Here is a 25,929-nt window from a genome sequence, read left to right as displayed (position 1 = left end):
TTTGTTCTGTCTCAGTGAATGGTACCACCATGTATCCAGTTATAGAAGCCAGAAATTTGGGAGTAATCTTCAATATTTTCTTCTCTATCTAAACCAGCGGTTCTCAACTAGAGGCAATTCTGCCCCCCAGGGGACATCCGGCAATGTCTATAGACATTTTTAGTTGTCATAACCAGCGATAAGTGGCATCTAGTGAGTTGAAGCCAGGAATGTGGCTAAACATCCCAGGATGCAGATGCTTAGATGACCTAATCTCTAATCCATCAACAAATCCTATCAATTTCACTTCCCCCAACACAGCTTAAATCCAGTTTTTCTTCATCTTAACTACCAGCACTTCCTAATTCAAGGCACCATTACCTTTCACCTAGTACCCAACCATAAATTCCCTACATCCACACTTGTTCAACTGCTTAAAATGAAGTCAGAATAATTTTAACTCATCTCTTTCCTGCTTAAAAAACTCCTAAACCAATCAAACTCTAGCCACCTTGGCTTCCTTTCAGTTCTTTGCATACTCCATGCTCCCTTCTACAATTTTTAGGACCCTCAAATACGCTGTTCCCTCTCCCTAAAGCATTCTCTCCACCCCCACTACTCTTCCACTAGTTAACTCCTACTCACCCTTCAGATCTCAGCTCAAACATTACCTCCTCTAGACCATCACTGAAACTTCAAATTCTCTTACCACTCTGCAATTTTCCTTTATAGCACTTATATAAATAAAACTGCGATTTGCATGATTATTTTTTAATGGCTCTCCCTCTCACTATACTGTATGTACATGTTAAAGAGACCATGTACGTTTACCAAAATGTTGTAGCACAACATTGTAGCATATAGCTGGCACTCACAAATATTTGCTGGATACTAAAAAAATACAGAATCTCATCTACTTCAAGAGTTTCAATTGTCACTTCTATTTCAGGTGACTTCAGGATTCATATCTCTGTCCCCAGGCTTGCTTCTGAAATATATATGGCCAGTTCAGCTACAACATGTTTTTCTACAATACTGATTAGCTTACAGACAATTGGTAAATAAGGGAACAGTATCAATTTAATGTATTAATTGGGTTGATTTGTATGTGGAGCTGAAATTGTGGAATTATAACCTTACAAGGAAAAAAAAAAAAAAAAGCCCTCAGCTTGGCTGCTCACAGGCAGGAGTCCTTATAGATCTAAGACAACTAAAAATAAGCATCCATATCCAGGGTTCCCACTTGATAAGCATACGCCCAGACTCACACAGCTCTCTGCTGGTGTATTTCCTTCTGAGTCTATCTTAACAGCAGACTCACTGACTCAGAGCGCCACTTTTAACTGCCTTGTCTCAGGGCCCTCCACAAGCCAGCATATCTCAACTCTGTATTGTGTATTTTTAATATCCCATGCAGCAGCATCCAGCCATGCTAAGCCACCTACCTGGTCTGTCCAAGTCATTTCCTAAGATATCGATTATTATTCTTGATAGTGTTCTGGTTACAAAACTGTTTAGGTTTTGAGTAGTGTCCTCCAGCCCTATTTCCCCATAGCCCTATATTCTTAGTGTGCAATCTGCAGAACATGAGGTCTTTCAAGAGCACAAACGTTACAGAAGATTTCCCCATAGTTCCAAATAACTCTTGACTACTTCCTCAATCAGCTTATACACCCAAAATCTGGGTTCCTTATCTCTGTTAACAGTCCAGAATCAAATCATTAAAGTTACTGATATCTCTCTCTCTCTCTCCCTCTCCCCCCTATATTCAATCATTCCACACATCTATCAATTTTTCTTATGCACGGTCTCTCACATCTTTTCCACCACCATCCACCATAACTGAAAGCTTCAGCACCTCTCATCTGAAAGAATTTGATAATTAATAGCCTTCAAGGTAATCATCCAACTTCCAGGCCCTCCTTATGCCAAACCAAACTCCACTATACTCTAAGAACTATCTTCCCAAAAATGCAAATCTAATTGGGCTAGTCCTCTACTCAAAAACCTTCAACGGCATTCTACTGTGCATTCAAAGCCTCAAACTACTGCTCCACTTTTATTTCTCACTGAACCTCCCACTCATTTTACAATCCAGCAGAGATAAACAGAGGTAAACCATACAAACTACTGAGCACACTGCTGGCAAAGAAAGACACTCAGTAAACATTAGCTATTACTGCCACAGATTACCAGCTATTATAGTCAGTTCTAAGAATGTCATCTCCCTACTCTTGATTTTAAGCATCTTAAGTTCCTCCTGTTTATATTATTAGAGATGAGGGTCAAATCTTGTTTGTGTCACTTACTAGCTGTGACCTTGAGCAAGTTATTTAGCTTTCTGAGCCTCAGTAAAATTAGGATAATATCCATGTCATGGGGTTGTTGAAAAGACTAAATAACATAGCATATGTAGAATGCCTAGAAGAGAAGAGACATCAATAAATGTTAGTTTTCTTAAAAAGTGTTCACTTAAAGAATGGACACAGAACTAACTACTTGCCTTCTTTCTCCCACAACTAGGCAAGTACAGAGTAGCACTCAAAGAAATTGGTTTAACAACAGAATATTATCTTTATCCCTTGAGATAAGTGCTTATGCCAAAACCATAAGATTTAGGACAATCTTTTTCTACGCTACTAAGCAAAGAAAAATTTACTGATATGGAACCATACTTTACTAGATGATTTATACTGACTAATGTGAATCATGTTATTACATTTACTGAGACTCAATATATCCTTGATCCATATGCAGAACTAGTAGTTATTTAGTTAGTTCTAAGAATTAACTATTACAAACATACAAATAAATACATGCAAAAATAGAGAGCTTCAATACTCATGCATAATATATTCCATAAAAAATGGCCCTATCTGCATGTATATATCAAAAACCTACACATAGTAAAAGGTTGTTATATCATCATTCAAAGAATTGGTCTCATGGGATTTATACCACAGGCTTTCACAATATAGTATTACATGAGTTTCTTTAAAATGAGAAAGCAAAGAAAGGACAAAGAGTCGAGGCGGGGTGGGGAGGTACCAAAACATCCCAAGTTAGTCACTCTGCTTTTGCCTTCCTCCCACTGGTATTGCCTAAATGCTTTTCCTACTTCACAGTAAGAAAAGTATGACAGCCTTTTTCTTAAACAGTGCTGGGACAACTGGACCAAGAGCAAAAAATTAAGTTAGATCCCCTACTTCACACCATATATAAAGATTAACTCAAAATGGATCAAAGACCTAAATCTAAGAACACTATAAAACTCTTAGGATAACATGGAGGCATTAATTTTTGTGACCCTGGATTAGGCAATGGTTTCTTAGATATGCCACCAGAAGCTCAAGCAACCAAAGAAAAACAGACGGGACTTCATCAAAATGAAAAGCTTTTGTGCTTCAAAGGAGACCATCAAGAAAGTAAAAAGACACACCACAGAATAGAAGAATATATTTGCAAATCATCTATCTGATAAAAGTCTAGTATTCAGAACATATAAACAACTCTTACAACTCAACAAGAACAACAACAAAAACAATTTAAAAATGGACAAAGGATCTGAATAGACAATTCTCCAAAGAAGATACACATTCCAACACACAAATGAAAAGATGATCAACATCATTAGTCATTAGGGAAATGCAAACCAAAATCACAATGAGATACCATTTTGCACCCACTAGGTTATAACCCATCTGGTTATAATCAAGAAGACAAACAATAACAAGTGTTGGCAAAGATGTGAAGAAACTGGAACACTCACACACTGCTGGTAGAAATGTAAAATGGTGCAGCCACTTTAGAAAATACGTTGGCAATTCCTCAAAAAGTTATACATAGAGCTACTGCATAACTCTGCAATTTCACCCCTAGGTATAGACCCAAGAGAAATGAAAACATGTCCACACAAAAACTTGTAAACAGATATTCATAGCAGAATAGTCAAAAAGTGGAAACAGCCCAAAAATCCATCAACTGAGGAATGCACAAATAAAATACTGTTTATCTATATAATGGAATATTACTCAGCTATAAAAAGGAATAAAGAACTGAGAAATGCTACAACATGGATGAATCTTGAAAACATGCTAAGTGAAAGAATCAAGACCACATATTGTATGACTCCATTTACATGAAATGTTCAAAACAGACAAATCCATACTGATAAAAAATCGATTAGTGGTTGCCAGAGGCTGTGGGAGAGGGGCAGAGATGAGAAAGGAACTGCTACTGGGTACAAGGTGTCTTTTGGGGATGATGAAAATGTACTGGAATTAGACAGTGGTAATGGCTGCACAACCTTGTGAATATAATAAAAACCACTCAATCATACACTTTAAAAGAGTGAATTTTACGGGGACTTACTTTCCTGATGGCACAGTGGTTAAGAATCCGCCTGCCAATGCAGGGGACATGGGTTCAAGCCCTGGTCCGGGAAGATCCCACATGCCGCTGAGCAACTAAGCCCATGTGCCACAACTACTGAAGCCTGTGCACCTAGAGCCTGTGCTCCGCAACAAGAGAAGCCACTGCAATGAGAAGCCCGCGTACCACAATGAAGAGTAGCCTCCGCTCGCCCAACTAGAGAAAGCCCGTGTGCAGCAACGAAGACGCAACGCAGCCAAAAAAATAAATAAATAAAATAATGAATTTTATGATACAATTACATCTCAATTAAAGACAAAAGGAATGATAGGAGAATAAAAAGCAGCACAACTAAGGAATGAAGCAAGTGTTCCTTTTTGACCCAACATTTTCTGTACACTTACTATGTTCCAGACCTATGCTGGTTGCTAGGAACCCAAAGATGAGTAAAACAAAGTCACTACACTCTTTTCAGGCTCCTTCTCCTTAGCCTACAAATGTCATATTTCTCCAGAGTAGAGCAGCTTTGAAAATGCAAAAACAACAAATATAAGCCACAGACAATTCAAGAGAATGCAGATATTTACATTATAAACTCTTCTAAATTACCCAGAATTTTTTTTTTAGGTTTCACTAAATATGGGGAGAGAGAAGAGATATGCTTCTAATACTGGTATTAAATAACTCATTGTTCCCCAATGCTGATAATGTCATTTCCCAAGAATTATTATTTTAAGAGCTTCATTTCATTTATTTGAAATTTTTTTTTACAAATAATGTTTTTGATAAATCTTTCCTGATCATATCCCTTTGGAAGTATTACTTTCTCACTGACTCCTGGGTTCTCTATTTTTGACATTAAAAACCTCATGATAAAAACAAATATCCCAAAAGATGCTTTTTAATACTTTACTACAATATCCATATGAAAGCTTGTTTTTCTGTAATAAGAATAGGTAACGACAGAATTCTCTAAACTAAGAAATCAAACATTTTAGGCTTTAATCCCAGATTTTTATAAATCACAGAAAATCTGATATCCTGATATGAAAGCTGCATTTCCAAAGAAGAACAGCTCACAAAAATCAAAGAATCAAATTTAGACAGAAAACTGAATAGTAGTTTAAATAGTGCAAAAAAGGGCATGTTCTACTTCATCCAAGACATTAGATATTTCTGATACTTTTAATACACTATTTATATTAACTTCCCAAAAGATAAAACTAAAATCTACATTAAAATTACCTTATCTTTGGCCTCAGGCAGTGTGATTTCTCTAGGTTCTAAAAATGGTATTTCTCGAAAAGGTGGAACACCTCTGACTATATCTGGTACATAGTGTGTATGAAACAATGGCGGCATTGAGTATCTTCTTTCACCTGATAAAGGCACTATGTGGTTAACTATAGTTGGCTCTTGGTGAGGTGAATGGAAACGTTGTCGTTTACCATCAAGAGGAAGATTCTTTTCATCGCTTAATCTCCTGAAAACAAACAATATACCTTAGTGATTAAAGATATAATTTTCTGATTACAAATAGAAAACACTAAAAATATATAAATAGATGACAATACTGACTTTTTCAGTGAGGCCACATTATTAGCCCTAAATGAATCTTAAAATATTCATTTTCGGCATAAGAGATGCCTTAGAGAACACCTTAGAAAAAATGTGTAATAATGATGCACTTTTTAAAAAAACAAACCACATATATACATTAGGGTTGGTCTCCTGCATTTGAACTACCACAATACTTCATATCAGCAGCAAAAACTTGGCAGGAGAATTTCTATTTATAGAATCACTAACAATAAAAGATCCAAACTCTAACATAAGGAGGATAAGATTAACTGAACTGAGTGCTATATATAAAAAAGGGCTCTTTGAGAACACCTATGTTCTGGTTTATCAGTAGGAAAGACCAAATTAAGAGACAGTTACTTTTTAAAAAAGCTTTATATAAAGACATTGGACAACTAAAGAAATCTGAAAATGAACTGCATTTCAGATAACAGTATTGTATTAATGTTAAATTTCTCGGGCATGAACAATATATTTTTGGCTATACAAGAGAATATCCTTGTTCTTAGGAGGAATGCACTGATGTGTTGCGGAGTAAAGTGCAACGATGTCAACAACCTTCTTTCATATCACTCAGAAAAAAGTAGGGGTAGGGAAGGAAAAAGGCAGAATAAAACAAATCTCGCAGAACCGATGAATCTAGGAAAACCACATACAGGTGTTCATTGTACTACTCTTCAAATTTTTCAGGAGGCTTAAAAATATTCAAAACAAAAAGGGAAAAACAATTTAAAAGTAATTATTTGAGGGAAAAGAAAGGTATTTACTTTATTAAGTTGTTTACACCATAGGAAATTATCCAATTCCTTTTGAACTCTAAAATTTTATGAGTCATAGCCACCTGAAGGTTTTTATTTTAATACTCTTGGGATTATGTCAATTACTCTCTCCTTGACAGACCCACAAAATAACTGGTACTCCTACTCACAGGTAAAGATGCTAAAAACATAAGTTTAGGGGGCTTCCCTGGTGGCGCAGTGGTTGAGAATCCGCCTGCCAATGCAGAGGACACGGGTTTGAGCCCTGGTCTGGGAGGATCCCACATGCCGCAGAGCAACTAGGCCAATGAGCCACAACTACTGAGCCTGCGTGTCTGGAGCCTGTGCTCTGCAACAAGAGAGGCCGCAATAGTGAGAGGCCCGCACATCGTGATGAAGAGTGGCTCCCACTTGCCACAACTGGAGAAAGCCCTCGCACAGAAACGAAGACCCAACACAGCCAAAAATAAATAAATAAATAAATAAATTTTTTAAAAAAAACATAAGTTTATATTTTATTTTTTTTTATTGTTTTTTTAAATGTATTTATTCATTTATTTTTGGCTGTGTTGGATCTTTGTTGCTGCGTGCGGGCTTTCTCTAGTTGTGGCGAGCGGGGTCTTCATTGTGGTGCGCAGGCTTCTCATTGCGGTGGCTTCTCTTGTTGCACAGCATGGGCTCTAGGCGCATGGGCTTCAGTAGTTGTGGCACATGGGCTCAGCAGTTGTGGCTCACGGGCTCTAGAGCGCAGGCTCAGTAGTTGTGGTGCACAGGTTTAGTTGCTCCGCAGCATGTGCGATCTTCCCCGACCAGGGCTCGAACCTGTGTCCCCTGCATTGGCAGGCGAATTCTTAACCATTGAGCCATGAGAGAAGCCCCTTTAACACTTTTTAAACATAAAATTTAGAGCTTTATATGCTGAATATCTTCTATTGAGAATGTCAATTTTAGTTTTAAAAATACATACGTATAATTATGAACTAGTGGAATTTATTTTCATTCATGATTCACAAATGGGCTAGCAAGGCAACTTCTAAAAAATGAAAATTTGAATAAAGTCAATAATTTAAGCATCATTATATAGTTTTCCACAATGACAACTTTGAAGAAGAATTCACAGTGCTTCTAAGTATGGGATGTAGAGCCAAACCACCTGGTTTCAAATCCCAGCTATGCTACTTCTACCTGAATAACCAGATCATTACTTCTGTGCACTTCAGCTTTCTCCTCAAAAGAAGAGGCGTAACAGTACTTACCTCATAAAGTGCTGTGAAACTTAGTCAAACCATTATTTGCAAAGTCCTTAGAACAATGCCTACTACACATAGTGAGTGATCAATAATTCTTAGCTAGTGTTATTTCTAGTTGGACATAAAAGTTACGGAATGTTTATACAGACTATAAATAGCAATATCTTGCAAATATTGCCAAATTTTATTTTAATAATTACCCCTAAAGTTCTATCATAATTACCCCGTGACACATCAATTTCTTTTAATCAAATTGGTTAAAATGAATTGATTCCTGACTTCTCTATAGAAAGCTTTATGTAAAAATTTTCACTATAATAATATTTATCATGGAACCTTACCTGTGTAAGATAAATCAAATAGTAAACTTTACTAGAAAGAAGGTGTTATAGGCTGAATTATGTCCTCTCAAAATTCATATGTTCAAGTCTTAACCCCTAGTACTTCAAAATGTGACTGTATTTGGACACAGGGCCTTTAAAGAATTAACTGAGTTAAAATGGGGTCATGAGAGTGAGCCCTAATCCAATATAATTAGTGTCCTCAGAAGACTAGATTAGGACACCGAAAACACAGAGGGATGACCATTTGAGGAGAGAGAAAGAAAGCAGCCATCTATAAGCTAAACAGGGAGGCCTCAGAGGAAACCAAACCTGCCAAAACCTTGATCTTGGACTTCTAGCCCCCAGAATTTTGAGAAAATTAATTTCTGTTGTTTAAGCCACCAAGTCTATTGTACTTTGTTATGGCGGTCCTAACAAACAGATACAGAAACCCAACTGATTTAGTTAAAAATCTCAATTAAAAGTAGTTATCTGGGGCTTCCCTGGTGGCGCAGTGGTTGAGGGTCTGCCTGCTAGTGCAGGGGACGCGGGTTCGAGCCCTGGTCTGGGAGGATCCCACGTGCCGCGGAGCGGCTGGGCCCGTGAGCCACAGCTACTGAGCCTGCGCATCTGAAGCCTGTGCCCCGCAACGGGAGGGGCCGCGATAGTGAAAGGCCCGCGCACCGCGATAGTGAGAGGTCCCCGCACCGCGATGAAGAGTGGCCCCCGCTTGCCGCAACTAGAGAAAGCCCTCGCACGAACTGAAGACCCAACACAGCCAAAAATAAATAAATAAATAAATAAATAAAGTAGCTATAAAATTAAACAAAAAAAGTAGTTATCTGAAGACAGTTATCCCTAAAATTTTTTAAATACTTTGAAGTTTTAAAATTCTGTTACAGGACTGATCTGATCACACAGGTCCCAGAAAACAAAATGTAGGGCATAGTGTCCATTCAACTTAATACAAGATACAGTGTTAAACAGTTCCCCAAAATGCAAATTTTTCTTTTAAAATAAGTAAGAAATACTTACTTCCTTCCTCGAAATAATGGGGAAGTTGAGGTCTGTATTGGACTGACATTTCCATATGTCAACTGCTGTAATGATACAGCTCTAGACAAGCTACCAAAGACAAAGAAAGAATAGTAGTAGTATACATTTTTTTCCTTAAAAACAAAAAACTAATTTCAGAAAAACTAAACAGTTCACTGATCAAAAGAAAACAAGACATGATGACATTTTCTCTAGCTCCAAATGTTTCATACAAAAAGGATTTGTGTCAAGTAGAAAATGACACTTACAAATGACATGGGCCAAAATAACACCGTACTTACTCTGTATTCTGAAAGTTGAACTGTGCATCTATAAGCTGCTGGTGTGAATAAAGACTTGGTGACAGGGTGAAGAAGTTATTATGTTGTTGATGGTTTGGAGTGAAAGGCGGGCGACCCAAAATTGAGTTTGGGAACATGCTCTTGTTCACTAAGAGTAAACATGTATTCTTCTACCTAGAATAGTTTTAAAGATAATTTATTACAGCTTAAAGACATTGAACTCTTTGGTAACTAGCATCTGCTAATTAATAAACAATTTGTTACCAAGTTACGAATTTCATTTGCAAAGTTCTTTTTTTAAAATTCAAACAGATCTCTTAAGTCACACCATAAGTAACAAAAAAAACTTACTAATAATAAATTTTAAATCTAGATTAACCACATTATTCAAATGAGACTAAAATCTGTGCGCTTCTAATTTTATGATGAATTTTCCCTAATAAATTTATCCTAATATCAACAAATCTTTTAGAATCAAGTTAACACCACTATACTCTGATAATAAAAAGAAACAACCCAAGTGAGACATTTAATGAAATCCTACAATTTCTTACATTTATTCCCAATCTAATTTATTCAAAGGTATAAGCTGTCATGACAACCTGATTCCCAGGATTTAGATCGTACAGATCTGATCAAACAAGGGATGGAATTTGTATCACCTAATAACTATTTATAAAATTCTGAGATTCCCCTCAAAGTCTAAACAACTTATAAAAAGAACTTCCAATAAAAGAGTTTGTTCCACACAAATGGGGAAAACCTAGGTACAAAGCAATCAGAATCGTTCACTGCCCCAAGCAGAAGACTAGATATTTATTCTTTGCAATGACTGACCCCAAGAGGCTATAAACTTACAAAGAGTAGGGTAAGAAAACAAACTGAAAACAAGTATTAAGTGAAGTCTACAAAGTAAAAATAGGATCCCCAGCCTGCATTCCCAATTCAGGCAATTAGAAAACTCATCTATGGAATAATGGAACAAGAAACCATATAATACAGTAACCAAAGAACCTGTAACATAGGAACAGTCACTCACCAAGAAAAAGTTAAGCTCGCTGGCAACCTACAATGAAGCCTACTATTGAACTGCCTACCCATGCACATAAGCTTCCAATTTAGATTTCTAGTTAGAAAACAGACATCCATGGATTATCAAAAGTTAAAAAAAAAAAAAGGCCTAGGAATAAACAGAAACAACACCTGCAACAAATGAAAAGTGAGGAGAAAAAAAAAACCCTCCATAATTAATGAAAAAACATTGCATATGTAAATAAGAATGTGTTTTTCAAAAAGCAGAAAGGGCTCTTGGAAAATTAAAAGCAGAAATATCCAGCAGGAAGCTAAAAGATAACATTGAGGAATGAACAAAAAGGAAAAATTGGTGAGGGCAGACAGGAGGCAGGACAGTAAGAGAAAAAAATATAAGAGAACCAAACTATGTGGTCCTACATCCAATACAACAGAAGTTCCAGGAGGAACAGAGAAAACACAGAAAAGGAAATTACCAAGTAAATAAAACAAGAAAATGTTCAAGGCTGAAGAACACCAAGCCTTAGACTGAAAGGACCCAATGAGTATAAAGCACAACTGAATATATATATATATATATATATATATATATATATATATATATATATATATATACGCACACACACACACACACATATAAAGGTATATTACAGTGAAATTTCAGAATATCAGGTAAAAGAAGCTTATAAATATTAGAGAAAGAAAATGTTATAAACAAAGGGATGGTATGGATAAACAACAAGGTCCTACCATATGGCACAGGGAACTATATTCAATATCCTGAGATAAACCATAATGGAAAAGAATATAAAAAAGAATGTATAACTGTATCACTTTGCTATACAGCAGAAATTAACACAACATTGTAAATCAACTATACTTCAATTAAAAAAAAAAAACACACCTAGGGATGGTAATCAAAATGGCTTTGACCCTCTCAGTAGCAACAGTAGAAACAAAACAAGGAAGTGAATGCCTTCAAGGCTCTGAAGGAAATGCTTTCTAGCTATAATTTTATACCCAGCTATACTATCAGTGCAAAAGGAAAATAAAAACATTTTTAGACATGTAAGGTATCAAAAAAAAAAACAAAAAAAAGAAAAGAAAATCTGGGATCTAGGAAAAGGGAGATCTGACACAGGGCAGAGACAAATTCCCCAGGATGATTGTGAAGGGAAGCTAAATAAACAGCTTAAGTTAGAACACATAGAGGGCTTCAAGAAGATATCCAAGGAGGAAAAAGATTAACTGGTAGATTACCTTATATATTTGACCACAGAGAGGAGTTCGGCTAACAGAGCAGAAGTAATTATAAGAACAGAAATGCAGCAAGTTAAAAATAAATTACTAAACTACAGACAAAACACATTCAAAAGGTCATATAAAAAAAGAAATATAATCAGTCACCTACTTGGTTCTTACAATAACATGAACATTGAACATACTGATTTAAACAGAAATTGTAATATATTTATTATATATTTACTGCACTGTATTTATTTACAGATTACATATACTATATGCTACATATATTTACATGTTTATACACACACATAAATCTCACAATTTATGATGAGAGAGGGTACATAAAAGTGGTAAATCCTCATTTTCAGTGGATGTCAATCCAAAAAACAAGCTTTATAAAAATTTCTGCGTTTTTTTTTTTTTTTTTGAAAAAGAGGAAAATAACGTATAAGCTGCTAAAAGAAATGGTAATTGCTTCTGGGACTAAGACGAGATGGCTGGAAAAATTAGAATAGGAGACAACAAGAGAGAAAAGAGAAAGATCTGGGAAGAAACAATAAGTTACTCACAGAAACTTTATTCCTTTTCAATTCTGTAAGATTAAAATTTCCTAGACTGGCCAAAGAGTGAGATTCACCAGTCCAAGGTTCATAACAGATTATGGACAATAGTCTTGGGCCACCATCAGATCCCATCCCAAGTGCCTGACTCTAATTTGGACCAGAGACAAGGTGTTACCTCCAGAAAACAAGAGTTTGTCAGCTTTCTTCAGCAGGCCTTTATCTCTTGTTATAGGAAATTGATTAAAACAAAAAATCAATCCTATCAAATCTGCTAAACTGTACCCTCTGATGTTCACTGATCAGAGTAAATACCTTCAACCAAGCAGGATGCCGGAGAATTCTTTATTAAAAGTACACTCAATAATTGTAGAATGCCAGATCTAAGGCTGTCAACTAATGCCTTCTTCTCCCTTTGCCTGGGTTTACACTCCTTCTTGGCTTCCTTGACTCTGCTCCTCTGACTCAACTCCCCATAAAACAATTACTATTTCATAGAATTCATGAGAAAATGACATTAAATACAATTCATTATAATGAATTTTGCTTGATATTTAATTTTGTTGTAACAGATACTATAGATCTGATCAAACAAGAGAAGGAATTTGTATTCAGAAAAACTAGAATTAAAACACTCTATATTCAGATTTATTTAAATCAGTTCATAGCTACAATTCTAGACATTTTGTTTATACCTATAAATAATATGCTTTTGTTTTTCTTCAGGCTTGAGACCCAAAATGACATAATAGCCCAGACCTCACCTAATTTCTATTGCATTACATGGTCAGACTCAAACTTAAGAATAAGTCAAAAGATGTCTTGTAGCCCAGAAGTACTCCTCAAACGATCAAATTATCCACGGCTTAAAAGCTGAGAATGATTCCATACTCAAAAGTATACTTTAGGGCAGTTATCTAAATCAGCCTATCCTTAATTCCCAGATAAGCATCAAAGGTTTTCCAGCGCCTCCAAAAACGGGTTCTCCGCAGGATGAATTTTTGGCCCTCAAGTCTGGCTCCTAACCAGGCCAGCCTTCAAAGTGGGGAGGATCATTCCTAGGGAATGTAATCAATGACATTCAATGCTCTCCAACACAAGTATTCTGCATGCCCATCTAAAGATAAGGAAGTAAACCAAAAGCCCATGAATTTCAATTCCTCTTTCTAATATTTCTCCTAATACATTCCAACACTAATTTTGATGAAGATAAAAATGACACCAAAATAATAACCTATTATAATAAAACAATATAAGGGATCATTTTTAAAACACAATAGAGTTTCTGAGAATAAAATCCAGCAAAACTATTACCATACCAGATTTAAGGGGACCTCTACAAAATTTTAAATCTTTTTCTTTATATTCTGAATGAAAGCCTTGTTCACCAAGTAGACAATGATCCATAAAAAAAAAATTACTCCACATTAACCACGGTAGCAGGTTTAAGAAATTTTATAAGTAAAATCCAGATATTGGTAGTATCCTATTTTTCTTAGTTTGAAAATTATCAATTTCTCAATCTGTACTTGACTCTAAAAAAGAATAATCTGGGTAAATTTTGAACTGCTTTAAAACTGTTGCATTGGTTCTTGCCTTAAGGAGAGAATCTTAAGGATTACTTCTTGACTAAGGTTGCCCATTTGGAAATTACACAGGTTTATTTGTAAATAATCATATATGAGACAAGGCAGTAATGGAGTAGTTCACAAAGTAATTCCTAGTGATATAGCATTTGGTCCTATAACTTACAACCCGGAATTTCTGTCCTAAACTTGACCTCTCCTCCAAGGAATTAGAGAACACTCAAGGTTACATAATTCCTTCATCAAGATTCCCTGGAAAGTGGAATCTACCTAGTATAAAAACCAGAAATGTAGTAGCAAATCTAGTTATCTGTCCACTTTGTCCAAATGCCTTTGATCCCCTAAACTCACTTTTTTTCTCCACAATGCAAAAAGTCCAACTCCCAAATCCTGCTCACCCTCTGTCAAACCACCCACAGGTTTTGAAAAAGACATTCTTTTTAAATTAATTTTTATTGGAGTATAGTTGCCTTTACAATGTTGTGTTAGTTTCTACTGTACAGCAAAGTCAATCAGCTATACGTATACATATATCCCGTCTGATCAAGAATTAGATCCCATCCAAGTATTAAAAAATAATCTAGCCACGTGATTCCAAATGGACATTTCTAAAATACCTATTTCACACAGAGCCTGTTACACTTCCTGATCAGACAGAATTGGGACTATTCACACCAACAGAGTAATGTTACTATTATTTGGCTATTAATCAGTACATATTAAGAGTCTTCTAGCTGTTAATGCCATGTTTAAAGCCTTGTGGTAATAAAGCGTACAATATGAGGGTATTTACAAAAGTAGTATGTCGCCTGTAATTCAAATGCACAGACTTAGTGTTCAGTTCTGATCCTTCCCCACAAAACCATACACCACACGTTTGTTACGTTGCCAATGTAGCTTGAGTTTGTTTCATTTTCTTTTTTGTTCATCGTATTGGTATACCAATGTAAATAAACGACTGCTATTTTAAACGAAGAGCTGAGAGAGGATCAAACAAGGCAGGGAACTTGGATAGTAGAGAATTTATGAGACACAGAAGCCCCCCGTGTTCTGACCTAGAAAGAGAGATGGAGAACCTATCTACAAAGGCTGAACGGTGCAAAAACAAAGGGGATAGACAACAATCTGACAGTCCTAACCTGTGCAGTTTCCTGTAAAGCTAAGAACTGAGACAATTTCACAACCACTTAGTGAAAAGTCTTAAATTTTTAATTATTAATTCAGATATTTACCTTAGTTCTTCACCACCCTTTGAAACCCCATGCAGGGTCCCAAGACAGTCTTCCTCGTTTGGTCCTAGACTGAAGACGGGGCGCGACAAAGACAAACGAATGGGAAACGTTTAAGAGTTCCTAAGATTCTTCAGAAAGTACCGCAGCCTGGGGACCGCCCGTACGTCTGGGATATCACAGAGATTATGCCGGAACCTCCCACGCAAAACACTACAGTTTCCGAAAAAGCTCCCGGCGCCCCGCCCCCCACCCGGGCCTACACTGTTGCTTTCCTCTCCGAAACCCCCTAACTCACAAGTGTCCTCAGGGAAGGCTAAGCAGGAGGATCTACCGGCACCGCCAGCCCAGGAGCTCCAGAGCCGGAGCAGGGACGGCCCGGCGCGCTCGGTCCTAGCTTTCTCCCGAGCCAAAGGAGTTAGTGCCCGAGCGGAATGGGTAGGCCCGGCTCCGGCTCCGGATTGCGATCTAATTCCCGGGCTCGGCGGCCGGGGAGGAGCGACACAAGAAAAGGCAGGGCCAGCAAGGGTGAGGGAACTCGAGGGCGGTGGCAAGAGACGGAAGACGAAAAGGTAGCCGGAAAAAAGCGGCGTAGAAAGCCCTGTCGGAAACACCCGGAAGACCGACGTGACCCCGGATGGAAACGGCGAGTAGGGGGACGGAGGTCATACTTCCGGCAGCCGCCTCGCTCTCTCCTGCGAGCTCTTCACTCGAGTGCGCAAGCGCACGGCTCCTGGGGGCCCGGCTGGGAGGGAGTGGGACGCTCAGCAGCTGCGAGAGCGAACGCGAGCGCGTAGGGGAGGGGCTGGGACTGCCCTGAGAAAGGCGGAGCGGCAGACGTAGGAGGGTGGGCGGCGGAGAGCTACCCTGCCCCCGCTCCTCAAGCTCACATTCTGATAAACATTTTTTTACTGGTCCTTCCTGTCTCTCAGCCGGGTGACTCCTCCCCAGAGAAGCTTTTCCTGGCCAAGTTTTCCCTCACTCTTCTGCACCGATCAGTATTAAGCTTTGTTTTTCCCCGTTAATGAACTGAGAGCTGCTTGGGGACCCTTATTTATCTATAAAGCCCGGACTCAACTCCCTGCCTTAGTAGCTAACATTCACCAATAAAACAAATATTTAATATTTTTTCTTGAGTGAGCTTTAATAGTTGTGAAAATATAAGTTGTTGAATTTATTCGTGTAAATCTGTTAACAATATTCCTTTATTGTCCTTTTTATTCCTGAAATTGGGAACTTGTGTCTTTTTTCTTTTTTCCTGATCGACCTGGCAAGAGGCAATATTAACCTCACTGATTTCAAATCTCAAAGTCAACTTTTGGTTTCATAGATTTTCTTTATTTTTCTTTTCTCTTTCATTGATTTCTGCTGTTATGTTTATTTCCTTTATTCTTTGTTTTTTTTTTTTTTTTGAAGTTTTTAAAATTAATTTTCCAGTTTCTTGGAAACTGAGGTCTTTGATTTGAGATGTTTCTTCCTTTGTAATATAGGCATTTAGTAGTATGAGTTTCCTTCAAAGTACTGTGTTAGCTGTATCCCACACATTTTAATATATTGTGTTTTCATTTTACTTCATTTCAAAATACTTTCTAATTTCCCTATATGGGTTTTTTTTTTTTATTTGATCCTCAGATTATTTATGTTATTTAGTCTCCAAGTATCAGACTTTCCGGATACCTTTCTGTTACTGATTTCTAATTTAATCCCATTATCATGAAAGAACATACTTCATATAATTCGAATCATTTTAAATTTATTGAGACTTGTTCTGTGGCCCAGAATATGGTTGGTCTGTCTTAGTAAGTGTTCAGTGTACGTTTAAAATAAATGTGTATTCTGTAGCTGTTGGGTGAAATGCTGTACAAATGTGAATCACATCAAGTTGCCTGATATTATTGTTCAAATCTAAATCCTGGGGGGGATTTAGAACATACTGATTTTCTGTCTACTTATTTTATTAATTATTAAGGGAAGAGCACTGAAATCCCTCACTATAATTATGGATTTTTCTAGTTTTCCTTGCTGTTCTATCAGTTTTTGCTTTATGTGTTGTGAAGCTCTGCTGTTAGTTGCATAAACATTTAGAATTGTTTTATTATTTAGGTGAATTTATCTTTAATGAAATGAATATGAAAATTATTATGTCATTATGAAATGATTCACTTTATAAATGACCCTCTTTTTTTCCTGATAATATTCTTTGCTCTAATTGTACTCTGTCTGATGGTAATACAATCACTACAGCTTTCTTTTTTATAGCGTTAACATGGTTTATTTTTAAGGGAAAAAGTTATTCCAGTTCTACAAAAGTCTTCCAGGAAATTGAAGGGTAAATACTTCCCAGATCATTCTATAAAGACAGCATTACTCTGATACCCAAACTCAAGATGTTCCAAGAAAAGAAAACAATGGGCCAATAGCCTCATAAACATAGATGCAAAAATTCTTAATAAAATTCTACCTATTTTTGTTCCACAATATATAAAAAATATTATACATTATGACCAAATGAGGGCTTATCCCAGGAATGCTAGGCTGAATTAACATTGGAAAATCAAACAACATAATTCACCATTAGCTAAGACTAAGAAAGAAAAATTGTATGATCATTTCAATAGGTGCAACAAAAGCATTGGAAAAATTCAATACCCATTCCTAGGAATATAAGAGAAAACATACAACTTGATAGAAAGCATCAATAAAAAGCAGCACACTTAATGGGAAAGAACTGAATATTTTCTTCCTAAGATCAGGAATAAGGCAAGAATTTCTGCACTCACCACCTCTTCAACATTGTACTGGGGGAGTTCTAGCCTGCACAATAAGGCAAGAAAAAGAAATAAGAGGCATCCAAATTGGAAAGGAAGAAGTAAAACTGGCTTTATTTACAGGTGACATGATATATAGTCAAAATTCTATAGAACCTAAAAAAAGCTACTGGAACTCAAATGAGATCATCAAGACTACATTATATAAAAATCAATATACAAAAGTAAATTGATTTGTATTATACTAGCAACAAACAATCTGAAATTGAAATTAAAAATACCAAATGCTTAGAGATGAGTTAATAAATAAATATACATTTATTTATTTATACAAATTGTACACTGAAAACTACAAAATACACTGAGAGAAATTTAAGAAGACACAGATAAACAGAAAGATATATATCATGGGTTAGAAGACTCAATACTGTAAAAGTGTCAATTTCCCCTCAAATTGATCTATAGATTCAGTACAACCCAAATCAAAATCCCAGCAGGCTTTCTTAAGTAATTGACAAAGTGATTCTAAAATTTATATGGAAATGCAAAGGACCTAGAATAACTGAAACAATTTTAAAAGAGAAGAACAAAGTTGGAAAATTTACACTACACTACCTGATTTCAATGTTTATTATAAAGCTACATTAACCCAGATAGTATAGAACTGATATAAAAAGAGACAAACAGATCAATGAAACTGAATAGTGAGGTTTTTAAAAGTCACATATATCTCTATGGCCAAATGATCTTCAACATAGACCAAGGGCAATTCAATGGGTAAAAGAAACACTTTTCAGCTAATAATGCTGGAACATTTGGATATCCATATGTAAAAAATCAATCAATCTATCTATCTCATACTGTATGTGAAAACACAAAACGGATCATATATCTAGCTATAAAACTTTAAACTTCTGGTAGAAAACAAGAAAAAATTATTTGCAACCTTAGGCTAGGCAAAGATTTCTTAGGTATGGTATTAAAGCACTATCCTTAAAAGAAAAAAAGTGATAAACTGGACTTTATCAAAATTAAGTACTTCTTTTCAAGACACTGTTAAGAAAGTGAAAAAGACTAGGCAAAAAACAGAAGATGCACCCAACCCCCAGCTTTGGGGCAGAGTTAGGGAAGAAAGAAGAAGCAGCAGAAAGGGACTTGGGGTTGTTTTGATGATGTGGTTTTTGTGATTGTTAATTTTATATTTGGCATGTGATTGGCAACATGAGCTCTTCTGTGATGTGGAGTCATCTACAACTTCTAGGTTTGGATGTAGCAATGTGGAATAGAATGGATGTAGCAATGTGGAATAGAATGGATACAAATAAGGACTACTATTGTATTTTATACCTATTATATGCCATCTCATTTGGGGCATCTTGGGGATGGAGTAGTAAACAAAATTAACCCAGTCTGTTCTCTCCTGTAGTTTACAATTCAGAGAGAATAAACTTTCCAAATTTAGAAAACAAAAATCTAATTGTATTTTTTTTAAACTGGTGCTTCTGAAAGGAATGCCCTTTATATATATATATATTTTTTTTTTTTTTTAATTTGGTTGTGCCAGGTCTTAGTTGCAGCAGGCAGGTTCCTTAGTTGTGGGAGGCAGTCTCCTAGTTGCGACTTGTGGGCTCCTTAGTTGTGGCATGCGAACTCTTAGTTGCGGCAGGCATGTGGGATCTAGTTCCCCAAGCAGGGATTGACCCCGGGCCCCGTGCATTGAGAGCACAGAGCCTTAACCATTGCACCACCAGGGAAGTCCCCAAAAATCTAATTTTAATGGTAGTAACTAAGAAAAGGAAAAGCAAATAACCAGGGGATCTAACCGATCATGAAGAGCACTATGGCTAAGAATGTGCGCTACTCAGATCTCCTGTGTGCGTAGCATAGCTGACTGACAACCCCAGCTGCTGCCTCTCTGGATCTACCACCACATTTGGAACCGAGGTCATGTCCCTGCTGAACTGCAGCCAGCCAGTGACTGAGCACTGCAGAGATGCTAGAGCCAGGCTTCCTGCAGGACAAAGGACCCTTCTAATGAGCAATTCTGACTTGGGAACTCCCCATTTGCCTAGCCAAAAACTTTCTTAGAAGAGTGCTGCAGTCTTTTCTAACCAATTCTCCTTCCTTCTCCTCCTTCAATAGATGTCAGACGTGCCTTGGAACCTGAGGCTTTCCCTGCTTACTCTTGCTTCCTCCTTTTTATCTTCCACAGGATATCCTCTAATAATCTCTTGCATGTCTAATCCTGTCATGGCATCCGCTTCTTGGAGGACTCGAACTAACACAGAAGCTTTCCCTGTGAAAGTGCCATTTAAGCGAAGACCTAAGGGAGTAGAAGTTAGATGAAAATTTGAAGGAAGAAAGAGACAGCCCTGAGTTAGACAGGAGCTTGGCCACAGGTGCCTGGTACATGCTTAATACTCAATAAACATCGCTTGACTAAATGGAATACAAGTGCTTTATTAGGGCCAGTAATATTCCTCATAAACAGTTTACAAAGGGAGTTCTTTTATTATCCCTATTATGACAAATGACAAAACTGAGGACAAGAACTGTAAAGTACCTTGCGCAAGGTGAGGCAGCCGTTGAAAAGCACAAACTAGGATACAAACTTAGGTTTGTTTGTTTCCAAGCTCGTTATTCTTAACTGCTTAAATATCAAGTTATACTGGCTCCCCTCAGAGGATTTGAAAGTGGGCTTTGAAAAGAAAATGTGTATAATATAATTTTTTAAAATTCGTAATCCATCTAAAGGCCACTGCCTCTTCTAAAAACAGGGCAAGAGATATCATGAATGGAAAAAGATATTCCATGCAAATGGAAATCAAAAGAAAGCTGGAATAGCAATTCTCATATCAGACAAAATAGACTTTAAAATAAAGACTATTACAAGAGACAAAGAAGGACACTACATAATGATCAAGGGATCAATCCAAGAAGAAGATATAACCATTGTAAATATTTATGCACCCAACATAGGAGCACCTCAATACATAAGGCAAATACTAACAGCCATAAAAGGGGAAATTAACAGTAACACAATCATAGTAGGGGACTATAACACCCTACTTTCACCAATGGACAGATCATCCAAAATGAAAATAAATAAGGAAACACAAGCTTTAAATGATACATTAAACAACATGGACTTAATTGATATTTTTAGGCTATTCCATCCAAAAACAACAGAATACACATTCTTCTCAAGTGCTCATGGAACATTCTCCAGGATAGATCATATCTTGGGTCACAAATCAAGCCTTGGTAAATTTAAGAAAATTGAAATCGTATCAAGTATCTTTGCCGACCACAACGCCATGAGACTAGATATCAATTACAGGAAAAAATCTGTAAGAAATACAAACACATGGAGGCTAAACAACACACTACTTAATAACCAAGAGATCACTGAAGAAATCAAAGAGGAAATCAAAAAATACCTAGAAACAATGACAATGAAAACATAACGACCCAAAACCTATGGGATGCAGCAAAAGCACTTATAAGAGGGAAGTTTATAGCAATACAATCCTACCTTAAGAAACAAGAAACATCTCAAATAAACAACCTAACCTTACACCTAAAGCAATTAGAGAAAGAAGAACAAAAACCCCCAAAGTTAGCAGAAGGAAAGAAATCATAAAGATCAGATCAGAAATAAATGAAAAAGAAATAAAAGAAATGATAGCAAAGATCAATAAAACTAAAAGCTGGTTCTTTGAGAAGATAAACAAAATTGATAAACCATTAACCTGACTTATCAAGGAAAAAAGGGAGAAGACTCAAATCAATAGAATTAGAAATGAAAAAGGAGAAGTAACAACTGACACAGCAGAAATACAAAGGATCATGAGAGATTACTAAAAGCAACTCTATGCCAATAAAATGGACAACCTGTAAGAAATGGACAAATTCTTAGAAATGCACAATCTTCCGAGACTGAACCAGGAAGAAATAGAAAATATGAACAGACCAATCACAAGCACTGAAATTGAAACTGTGATTAAAAATCTTCCAACAAACAAAAGCCCAGGACCAGATGGCTTCACAGGTGAATTCTATCAAACATTTAGAGAAGAGCTATCACCTATCCTTCTCAAATGCTTCCAAAATATTGCAGAGGGAGGAACACTCCCAAACTCATTCTACGAGGCCACCATCACCCTGATAGCAAAACCAGACAAAGATGTCACAAAGAAAGAAAACTACAGACCAATATCACTGATGAACATAGATGCAAAAGTCTTCAACAAAATACTAGCAAACGGAATCCAACAGCACATTAAAAGGATCATACACTATGACTAAGTGGGGTTTATCCCAGGAATGCAAGGCTTCTTCAATATATGCAAATCAAACAACGTGATACACCATATTAACAAATTGAAGGAGAAAAACCATATGATCATCTCAATAGATGCAGAGAAAGCTTTTGACAAAATTCAACACCCATTTATGATAAAAACCCCCAGGAAGCAGGCATAGAGGGAACTTTCCTCAACATAATAAAGGCCATATATGACAAACCCACAGCCAACATCATCCTCAATGGTGAAAAACTGAAACCATTTCCTCTAAGATCAGGAACAAGACAAGGTTGCCCACTCTCACCACTATTATTCAACATAGCTTTGGAAGTTTTAGCCACAGCAATCAGAGAAGAAAAAGAAATAAAAGGAATCCAAATCGGAAAAGAAGAAGTAAAGCTGTCACTGTTTGCAGATGACATGATACTATACATAGAGAATCCTAAAGATGCTACCAGAAAACTACTAGAGCTAATCAATGAATTTGATAAAGTAGCGGGATACAATATTAATGCACAGAAATCTCTTGCATTCCTATACACTAATGATGAAAAATCTGAAAGTGAAATTAAGAAAACACTCCCATTTACCATTGCAAGAAAAAGAATAAAATATCTAGGAATAAACCTACCTAAGGAGAAAAAACACCTGTATGCAGAAAATTATAAGACACTGATGAAAGAAATTAAAGATGATACAAATAGATGGAGAGATATAGTATGTTCTTGGATTGGAAGAATCAACATTGTGAAAATGACTCTACTACCCAAAGCAATCTACAGATTCAATGCAATCCCTATCAAACAACCACTGGCATTTTTCACAGAACTAGAACAAAAAAAGTCACAATTTGTGTGGAAACACAAAAGACCCCGAATAGCCAAAGCAATCTTGAGAAAGAAAAATGGAGCTGGAGGAATCAGGCTCCTGGACTTCAGACTATTACTACAGTAATCAATACAGTATGGTACTGTAACAGAAACAGAAATATAGATCAATGGAACAGGATAGAAAGCCCAGAGATAAACCCACGCACATATGATCACCTTATCTTTGATAAAGGAGGCAAGAATATACAGTAGAGAAAAGAGAGCCTCTTCAATAAGTGGTGCTGGGAAAACTGGACAGCTACATGTAAAAGAATGAAATTAGAACACTCCCTAACACCATACACAAAAAGAAACTCAAAATGGATTAAAGACCTAAATGTAAGGCCAGACACCATCAAACTCTTAGAGGAAAACATAGGCAGAACACTCTATGACATAAATCCCAGCAAGATCCTTTTTGATCCAGCTCCTAGAGAAATGGAAATAAAAACAAAAATAAACAAATGGGACCCAATGAAACTTAAAAGCTTTTGCACAGCAAAGGAAACCATAAGCAAGAGGAAAAGACAACCCTCAGAATGAGAGAAAATATTTGCAAATGAAGCAACTGACAAAGGATTAATCTCCAAAATTTACAAGCAGCTCATGCAGCTCAATAATAAAAAAACAACCAACCCAATCCAAAAATGGGCAGAAGACCTAAATAGACATTTCTCCAAAGAAGATATACAGATTGCCAACAGACACATGAAAGAATGCTCAACATCATTAATCATTAGAGAAATGCAAATCAAAAGTACAATGAGATATCATCTCACAGTGGTCAGAATGGCCATCATCAAAAGATCTAGAAACAATAAATGCTGGAGAGGGTGTGGAGAAAAGGGAACACTCTTGCACTGTTGGTGGGAATGTAAATTGATACAGCCACTCTGGAGAACAGTATGGAGGTTCCTTAAAAAACTAAAAATAGAACTACCATACGACCCAGCAATCCCACTACTGGGCATATACCCCGAGAAAGCCATAATTCAAAAAGAGTCATGTACCAAAATGTTCATTGCAGCTCTATTTACAATAGCCAGGACATGGAAGCAACCTGAGTGTCCATCATCGGATGAATGGATAAAGAAGATGTGGCACATATCTACAATGGAATATTACTCAGCCATAAAAAGAAATGAAATTGAGTTATTTGTAGTGAGGTGGATGGAGTTAGAGTCTGTCATACAGAGTGAAGTAAGTCAGAAAGAGAAAAACAAATACAGTATGCTAACACATATATATGGAATCTAAGGAAAAAAAAAAAAAGGTCATGAAGAACCTAGTGGCAAGATGGGAATAAAGACACAGACCTACTAGAGAATGGACTTGAGGATATGGGGAGGGGGAAGGGTAAGCTGTGACAAAGTGAGAGAGTGGCATGGACATATATACACTACCAAACGTAAAATAGATAGCTAGTGGGAAGCAGCCGCATAGCACAGGGAGGTCAGCTCGGTGCTGTGTGACCGCCTGGAGGGGTGGGATGGGGGCAGTGGGAGGGAGGGAGATGCAAGAGGGAAGAGATATGGGAACATATGTATATGTATAGCTGATTCACTTTGTTATGGGGCAGAAACTAACACACCACTGTAAAGCAATCATACTCCAATAAAGATGTTAAAAAAAAAATAAATAAAATAATAATAATAATTTTTAAAAAAAGAAGATGTGGCACATATCTACAATGGAATATTACTCAGCCATAAAAAAGAATGAAACTGAGCTATTTGTAGTGCGGTGGATGGACCTAGAGACTGTCATACAGAGTGAAGTAAGTCAGAAAGAGAAAAACAAATACCGTATGCTAACACATATATATGGAATCTAAAAAAAAGGTCATGAATAACCTAGGGGCAAGATGGGAATAAAGATGCAGATCTGCTAGAGAATGGACTTGAGGATACAGGGAGGGGGAAGGGTAAGCTGGGACAAAGTGAGAGAGTGGCATGGACATATATACACTACCAAATGTAAAATAGATAGCTAGTGGGAAGCAGCTGCATAGCACAGGGAGATCAGCTCGCTGCTTTGTGACCACCTAGAGGGGTGGGATAGGGAGGGAGATGCAAGAAGGAAGAGATATGGGGACATATGTATATGTATAACTGATTCACTTTGTTATAAAGCAGAAACTAACACACCATTGTAAAGCAATTATACTCCAATAAAGATTAAAAAAAAAAAAAAAAGAGACATCCTGAATTACCCTGGTGATGTGTATGAAAGTCATGAAGTAACTGGATAGGATTTCACTAATGGAGTCCATGTTGCAAGCAGGGTTCAATAGTCAGAGAAACAGAAGGTTGAAAGAAATCCTAGGCAGTTCCTCTTAAAGTAATGCTACTTGGAGATACACAGATGTCTTTCTTTTTTTTTTTTTTTTTTTTTTTTAGTTAATTTATCTATTTAATTTTGGCTGTGTTGGGTCTTCTTTTCTGTGCGAGAGCTTTCTCTAGTTGCGGCAAGCGGGGGCCACTCTTCATCACGGTGCGCGGGCCTCTCATTGTCGCAGCCTCTCTTATTGCGGAGCACAAGCTCCAGACGCGCAGGCTCAGTAGTTGCGGCTCACGGGCCTAGTTGCTCCGCGGTATGTGGGATCTTCCCAGACCAGGGCTTGAACCCGTGTCCCCTGCATTAGCAGGCAGATTCTCAACCACTGCGCCACCAGGGAAGCCCCAGATGTCTTTCTAATTAGGAAGGAGTGACTGAAACCAGAGGTACAAGATAG

General features: G+C 37.0%; 1 protein-coding gene across 5 annotated transcripts in view; it reads right to left on the bottom strand.

Annotated features, from left to right (window-relative positions):
* Positions 1–15,985, bottom strand: part of TENT2 (terminal nucleotidyltransferase 2) — a 59,165-nt gene extending 43,180 nt beyond the window's left edge. For 4 of the 5 annotated variants that reach the window (XM_036846103.1, XM_036846104.1, XM_036846105.1 and 1 more), the window contains exons 1-5: positions 15,550–15,901; positions 15,255–15,323; positions 9,600–9,773; positions 9,298–9,387; positions 5,596–5,833 (exon numbers count right to left, since the gene is read on the bottom strand). In XM_036846103.1, the coding sequence (XP_036701998.1) occupies positions 5,596–5,833; positions 9,298–9,387; positions 9,600–9,736 (465 nt within the window). In that variant the 5' untranslated portion in view covers positions 9,737–9,773; positions 15,255–15,323; positions 15,550–15,901. Of the gene's footprint in view, positions 1–5,595; positions 5,834–9,297; positions 9,388–9,599; positions 9,774–15,254; positions 15,324–15,549; positions 15,902–15,922 lie in introns of those variants that run through there. The other variant, XM_036846102.1, reaches the window with a different exon arrangement.
* Between the last annotated feature and the right edge of the window lie 9,944 nt (positions 15,986–25,929).

This window comes from Balaenoptera musculus, chromosome 3 (assembly GCF_009873245.2).
Source record: "Balaenoptera musculus isolate JJ_BM4_2016_0621 chromosome 3, mBalMus1.pri.v3, whole genome shotgun sequence".
Classification (NCBI taxonomy): domain Eukaryota; kingdom Metazoa; phylum Chordata; class Mammalia; order Artiodactyla; family Balaenopteridae; genus Balaenoptera; species Balaenoptera musculus.
The sequence above is the reverse complement of the archived record's forward strand: the minus strand, read 5'-3'. Positions and strand labels throughout refer to the sequence as shown.